The 7,768-nt window shown below is 28.8% G+C and overlaps 1 protein-coding gene across 1 annotated transcript; it reads right to left on the reverse strand.

Annotated features, from left to right (window-relative positions):
- LOC149969077 (ganglioside GM2 activator-like) lies at positions 1-4,105 on the reverse strand. The gene is made up of 4 exons (XM_090174276.1): positions 3,844-4,105; positions 1,932-2,096; positions 1,697-1,870; positions 1-632 (listed from the first exon to the last, which is right to left on the reverse strand). Exons 1-4 carry the CDS (start codon positions 4,033-4,035, stop codon positions 483-485), a joined length of 681 nt encoding a protein of 226 aa, XP_090030402.1. The 5' UTR covers positions 4,036-4,105; the 3' UTR covers positions 1-482.
- Between the last annotated feature and the right edge of the window lie 3,663 nt (positions 4,106-7,768).

Consider the following 7,768-nt stretch of genomic DNA (forward strand, 5'->3'; position numbering starts at 1 on the left):
TTGGTGTTTCATATTTTATTAAAAATATTGATAAAATCTACCATATGCGAACATAAAATTAAAATGTAAATAAAATCAACGTACATAGAAAAAATTTAAATATCATTTTAAAGCTCCCATAACCCATTGGTACAAATTCAGTATTTTTTATCATCCTCGGTTTTCATTTGTTTAAACCCAGGGCTATCACATTGTATCAAAACAAAATCCCAATTTTCATTTTATTTACATAACTGAAACCGTGCATTCGAAAGGTTTCAAAATTGCGGTTTAAAAAATAATATTACAAACAAAAAAATCCCTAGCTTTATTTTCGATTCGTTATTTATGCAAATTTAACACGCAATAGGGAATTTTATTAAAAGTCTTTCTAAACTAAGGAAATAAAGATGTAACTTAATCCGTAAAGAGGGCGAAAAGAGAAATCAATATTGCAACGAGTTGCAACGCCAGAACGTGGGAGGTTCGTTTTTATCTGTTTTTCAATCTAAGGTGATACCCAGCGAAAGGCAGATAAGTTCTCGATCGGCTTGTGAGGCCTTTAAGGTCAGTTTGTAGTCGCCGCTGGAGAGCCAAGAAGGCAGAGGGATGGTGGGCATGGGAATCACTCCTTGGTTCATCTGGTATCGACCCTATCGTAAACCAGAAATAATAATATCATTTAAGAGAGCTCAATCGATACATGAATATCATTAAAATGGCAAATAATATTCAGGTCGGCGTGAAATTTAGTTCGACCACTTCGAGCTCTTTCGATTCGAGGAAATGGAATATATTTGCAAAATTTTGGTATCGACTGAATGACTCATTTTAATATTAAATGTCACCCGTCACAGTTTGGAAATCCGGTTGATATCTTAGTCAGGAATAAAATATTTGTGGATTTTAACGTGGACGGGGGATACCATTAAGGGGTCGACGGTTTGACAAAATATACAAACACTATAAAGAAAAAAAAATAAGTTATATATCGTAAATGTTTTTTAAATCTTAAAATCTATCATCGGGTTATATTCCCTTTAAGATTTAAAAAGGAGTTATATTCCCTTTAAGATTGAAAAAGGGGTTATATTCTCTTTAAGATTGAAAAAGGGGTTATATTCCCTTTAAGATTTAAAAAGGGGTTATATTCCCTTTAAGATTTAAAAAGGGGTTATATTCCCTTTAAGATTGAAAAAGGGGTTATATTCCCTTTAAGATTTAAAAATGAGTTATATTCCCTTCAAAAAAAAAAAGGTTATATTCCCTTTAAGATTTAAAAAGGGGTTATATTCCCTTTAAGATTTAAAAAGGGGTTATATTCCCATTAAGATTTAAAAAAGGTTTTACTCCCTTTAAGATTTGAAAATGGGTTATATTCCTTTTAAGATTTAAAAAAAAAATTATATTCCCTTCAAGATTTAAAAAAAAAGGTTATACTCCCTTCAAGATTTTTAAAAAATAGTTAGATTCCCTTCAATATAAAAAAAAATGTATATTCCCTTCAAGATTTAAAAAAAAGGTTATACTCCCTTCAAGATTTTAAAAAAATAGTTAGATTCCCTTCAAGATTTTTAAAAAAAAGTTAGATTCCCTTCAAGATTTAAAAAAAAATGTTATTTTTCCTTCAAGATTTAAAAAAAAATTTTATTTTTCCTTCAAGATTGAAAAAAATCACCCTTTATTATCCTTGTTAGTATCCCTTTAAGCACTTTACCTGTTTGAAGGGACACGTGCAAGGGACTTGCGCCTTGACGAAGGAAGCGGGGCACGGGGTCAAGAACTGGTTAATGAGGGGGCAGAAGTCGTCGTAGGTGCAAGAGCCCACGTTGTCCACGCAGGGGATCTCCACCCAGAAGAACACCACCTTCTTCTTAATCAGCAGTTCGACCTGGAATGATAGGTACGCCGTGAATGCGGTAGCAATCAAATTGGTATTTGCGATGACTTACCTTGAAGGGTTCGGTGACGTTGATCGAAGTTGACCCGTCGAAAGTGACCATTAAATCGCCGGGAATTTTAATCGGGTCTGGAGAGATGGTTAGGGTTTTTACTTGGACGGGATCACTAGCTTGACCGCAGTTGGACCATGAAAATCCCAATACAGGTGTCGAAAGCTGTAAAGTAATTAAATATTACTTGTAGATGGTTCTTTGGTTATTGAAAATATGTATATATTTTTAAATTTAGTATTTTAGAATAGTTTGTTTGATAGGTAAATATAGTCGAGTAGGTTAAATCAGTTTTTGATCGAAGTTGAAAGTGTAAATTTGAAATTTCTAAAAGTAAAAAGTGACCCTGGACTTTCGTTTTGCCATGGCAACCGAGAATGTTTTGGACAAGTAAAAACGATAACTTATCTATATGATTTGACATAAGAAAATTATATATTTTAAGGATCCCAAATTTACACGCAATTTCTCTATTTCGGGTCATTTTCGCACGTGACCTAATTATTTTTCATCAGGTAGTCCTGTTAGGTTGTATTTTGGTTGGTTTGGGTACTATTTTGGTCGAATCGAGTATTTGTTGGGTCGATCTAGAAATATTTTGATCGAGTGTCACTATTTTCAGTTGAATCAGGTATTTGTTTGGTCGAGCTAATAATATTTTGGTTGAGTGTCACTATTTTGGTCAATTTGAGTTGTATTTTGATCGAATCGGTTAATATTTTGGTCGATTCAAACATATTATGATCGGTTTGGTTACTATTGTGGTCGATTTGGGTAATATTTGGTCGAGTGTATTATTTTGGACGAGTTCGGTGGTATTTTATTCCGACTTATCGAATAATTAATTAAAGGGAAGATTTTTATTCGAGTGGTTATGTTACGTATGATATATCATATTCATAGAGATATTAAATGCTCCATTAGTAGACCAATATTTGATATTGATAATTAATACATTAATTTTAATGTGAAATTTGAAATTAAGACCTAAGTTTGGATTTCACTATTTATTAGGATTACTTATTTAATTTAAAAGTACTGATTTAAAATAATAATATGATTAATTTTAATAATAACTTTTATCTAAATGAACTTAATTTAGTTAATTAACTTTACTAAACTTAATAATAATAATAATAATAATCAGCTAAGCTAATACCCAAGGAACCAAACAGACCTAAGTCAACTAGTGACTTACGAAATGAGTCTATGTAGCTCTGTTCACAAAAATTTACCAAAACTAAAACTTAATCATTTCAGAAATACTGACAAGCAACATTGCAAAAAATATTGACAAGCAACATTTCAAAAATACTGGTTGTAATTACATCTCAATTATACTGACAAGTAACATTTTAATAATACTGACAAGCAACATTTTAATAATACTGACAAGCAACATTTTAATAATACTGACAGGCAACATTTCAAAAAATACTGACAAACTGACCAAAATATGTCCAAATATACTGACAAGCAACATCTCAAAAAATATTGACAAGCAACATTTCAAAAATACTGATTGTAATTTAATTTCAATTATACTGACAAGTAACATTTTAATAATACTGACAAGCAACATTTTAATAATACTGACAAGCAACATTTCAATAATACTGACAAGCAACATTTTAATAATACTGACAAGCAACATTTCAAAAAATACTGACAAGCAAAATTTAAAAAAACTGACGAGCAAAATTAAAAAAAAATACTGATGAGCAACATTTCAATAATTCTGACAAGCAACATTTCAAATTTACTGACAAGCAACATTTCAAATATACTGACAAACCAAATTTTTGTAATATTAACAAGCAACATTTCTGTAATTTTTACAAGTAAAATTTCGGTAATTCTGACAAGCAACGTTTTAAAAATACTGACGAGCAACATTTCAAATGAAACTTACCGAATTATTTTGTCTTAATTTCCCCCCACCGGTCAGGTAACGCTCGGGCAGTTGAGGAAGGTTGACCACTTCAACCAACTCCTCAACCATTTTCTCGTGCCATTTTTCAATGATGTAGACTTCCCGAGACAGGTTGGAAGTGGCGACCAGGCTGGCGAATCCCGCTATCACCGCTAACAAATAAATTTTCATTCTGTTTCTTTAGTTGGCAAAATAAACGTTGCTACGAGGATATCATTCAACGGATTTAACTGTTGAAAATGAACGACATTTGGTTTTATAGCAATTGGCTATTATCTCGAAAACCCTCTCAACAGATGAAAATCACTAACTACAATCTCCAATTGATAATGATGTGACATTTCTGAAGGGGAATCTCGATACGATGTAGGCGTTGGAAATGCCTTTGAAATCTAATATACTGCTAGGCAGGCTTCATTCGTTCTTGATTGTAAAGTGAAAACGATATCGAAATTCAGAGGATTTTAAAGGAAGTATAATATTCCATATTATGAAGAATATATTTGTAAATTTTATATATATCATTAAGAATATGTTTATAAATTCTATATATATTTTCAAGAATGTGTTTATAAATTCTATATATATTTTCAAGAATGTGTTTATAAATTCTTAATATATTTTCAAGAATGTGTTTATAAATTCTATATATATTTTCAAGAATGTGTTTATAAATTCTATATATATTTTCAAGAATGTGTTTATAAATTCTATATATATTTTCAAGAATGTATTTATAAATTCTTAATATATTCTCAAGAATATATTTATAAATTCTTAATATATTTTCAAGAATATATTTATAAATTCTTAATATATTCTCAAGAATATATTTATAAATTCTTAATATATTCTCAAGAATATATTTATAAATTCTTAATATATTCTCAAGAATATATTCCCAAGAATATATTTATAAATTCTTAATATATTCTCAAGAATATATTCCCAAGAATATATTTATAAATTCTTAATATTTTCTTAAGAATATATTTATAAATTCTATACATATTTTCAAGAATATATTTATAAATTCTTAATATATTCTCAAAAATATATTTATGGATATAAGTTCTATATATGTTTTCAATAATATATTTATGGATATAATTTCTATATATGTTTTCAATAATATATTTATGGATATAAGTTCTATATATGTTTTCAATAATATATTTATGGATATAAGTTCTATAAATGTTTTCAATAATATATTTATGGATATAAGTTCTATATATGTTTTCAATTATATATTTATGGATATAATTTCTATATATGTTTTCAATAATATATTTATGGATATAAGTTCTATAAATGTTTTAAATAATATATTTAAAAATTCTTAATATATTCTCAAGGATATATTTAAAAATTCTATATATATTCTCAAGAATATATTTAAAAATTCTATATATATTCTCAAGAATATATTTAAAAATTCTATATACATTTTCAAGAATATATTTATGAATTCTATATATATTTTCAAGAATATATTTATTAATTCTTAATATATTCTTAAGAATATATTTATTAATTCTATATATCTTTTCAAGAATATATTTATTAATTCTTAATATATTCCTAAGAATATATTTATAAATTCTTAATATATTCTCAAGAATATATTTATAAATTCTTAATATATTCTCAAGAATATATTTATAAATTCTTAATATATTCTCAAGAATATATTTATAAATTCTTAATATATTCTCAAGAATATATCCCCAAGAATATATTTATAATTTCTTAATATATTCTCAAGAATATATTCCCAGGAATATATTTATAAATTCTTAATATATTCCGAAGAATATATTTATAAATTCTTAATATATTCCCAAGAATATATTTATAATATGTGTTCTAGCTCTGGCTTAACCTGTCTGTCTAATCTATAGAAATAAAAGTTAATGTTTGTATGTATATGTGTTTGTTTGGTAACTCTTTTAGACGTTCTTATAGTTTTTGTCGGAGTTCTACCAAATTTGGTTTGTGATTCCGTGGTGCCCTACGCCCGGTTATATTGAGGTATTGAGGTTCTGACTGTCATAGTTTTTAACCAGGCGCTATTATTGTGCCCGATTCCTTCGGCACTTCACGCTTTTTCCAAAGACAATGAAATGTTTCATAGTCTTTGCTTTTTCTCTCTCTTTATTTTTCGATGCAGCTACGTGACCCGGGTTTGTTTATTTTGGATTTTTAGATAAATAAAATCAGGGATTTTGAAGAAATATCATCATAAGTTTTAGATAAATTATTTATTGAATATAAATACAAGCTTGGTGTTTTGATAATAAAGTTTTTAAGGGAAATCTAACCTTGGTTTGTATTCTAATCATGAGTGAGACCAAAAGCAAATAATATCCATCTAGGAAATGAACCTACGTATTGTAACCCGGACACCTGTTTAAGGCATTAAAAGTTGCTAGATGACTTGCGCTTAAGATGGTGCCAAGGGTATTAGCCTAGCTAATTATTATTATAATTACTTGAGGTATACTTCTAAGAAAAATATTATATACTTCTGATTAAACCCATGAATTTTAGGAAGAAACTTTGAAAGGGGTGTCAGTTCAAATTGAATACTACCGAAATGTATTTTATTAATTAATTAATTTATTTATTGTAAATTATTCTTAGGCACGCCAATTGAGAAGCAACTTTGAAAGGGGTGACAGTTCAAATTGAATAATACCGAAATGTATTTTATTATTTATTAATAAAACACTAATTAATATAATTAATTTAATGTTAATTATTTTTAGGCACGACAATTGAGAAGCAACTTTGAAAGGGGTGTCAGATCAAATTGAATAATACCAAAATGTATATTATTAATTAATTAATTTATTCATTGTAAATTATTTTTAGGCACGCCAATTGAGAAGCAACTTTGAAAGGGGTGACAGTTCAAATTGAATAATACCGAAATGTGTTTTATTAATTATTAATAAAACACTAATTAATATAATTAATTTAATGTGAATTATTTTTAGGCACGCAAAATACATAAAATTTATGGTTTTGGAATCGTAGACATCACGTGACTTCTTCAACAAAGATTATTTTGGGGAAAGTTTTAAAAATGGGGCTAGAAAAATAACGCCACCTTCGCACGCGAGGAGGCGCCAGTTACGCCGAGAGAGCTATTTTATGTTTTACAGCGTACGTCGCCTGTTGAATTCCAAATAGCTTCATTTGGAAAATAAAAGTTAACTTTCTAGACTAAAGGCGAAATGGGGTGAAATACGTGTTTGAAAGGGGGGTCCTCCTGTCCTAATTAGGCCCGGGGTGAAAGCCGTCTTCACACTCCACTTCGCCCCCCCCCCCCCTGAAGGATTGGGGCCTTAAACCCCTACGCACTCCGGTTCCTCCTTAAATCTGCCGACATCTTTGGCATTTTAAAAAGCGAAATTCTGAGATTCTCTGGCTGCCGAATTCCTCGCATTCTGGAAAAGGATTTCTATGGTTAATTGAAATTTTCGTCTGGACTAATAAATAATCGGATAAGGTCAGAGGGGGAATTATCGAAGCTGCGCTTCCCAAACCATTGTTTGCGTGATATCAGAAGCGTATGATATTTCTCTTACCAAGAAGGTATACTAATGAAATTAGAAATATTAGTTTGTTAGCAATTCTATATGCGTGGTTAAAGTTTTTAAAATAAAATATTTCGTTAAATTTGCATATATTTATTTATTTTATTAAGAAGGCTAAGCCTAAGTCTTACTAAATTTAGATCAGCTTAGTTGATCATCTTCTCAATAAAAAAAAATATATATATGCAAATTTAATTATTTTATTTCAAAAACTGTGTACTAATAAACTAAAATTTTGAAAACAACGGTCTTTATTGCACAATGGTAAAATCAATTATAAAAGCTGACTAAAATTTCGG

This window comes from Leiobunum rupestre, chromosome 1 (assembly GCF_980474605.1).
Source record: "Leiobunum rupestre chromosome 1, qqLeiRupe1.1.hap1, whole genome shotgun sequence".
NCBI classification, from domain to species: domain Eukaryota; kingdom Metazoa; phylum Arthropoda; class Arachnida; order Opiliones; family Sclerosomatidae; genus Leiobunum; species Leiobunum rupestre.

Bases quoted from the DNA above. Each gene is read 5' to 3' on its own strand.
- LOC149969077 (XM_090174276.1), bottom strand. From the start codon at position 4,035: ATGAAAATTTATTTGTTAGCGGTGATAGCGGGATTCGCCAGCCTGGTC. The intron at 2,097-3,843 runs GTAAGTTTCATT...ATTACTTTACAG, and splicing joins AATTAAGACAAAATAATTCG to CTTTCGACACCTGTATTGGG. The intron at 1,871-1,931 runs GTAAGTCATCGC...CTATCATTCCAG, and splicing joins ACGTCACCGAACCCTTCAAG to GTCGAACTGCTGATTAAGAA.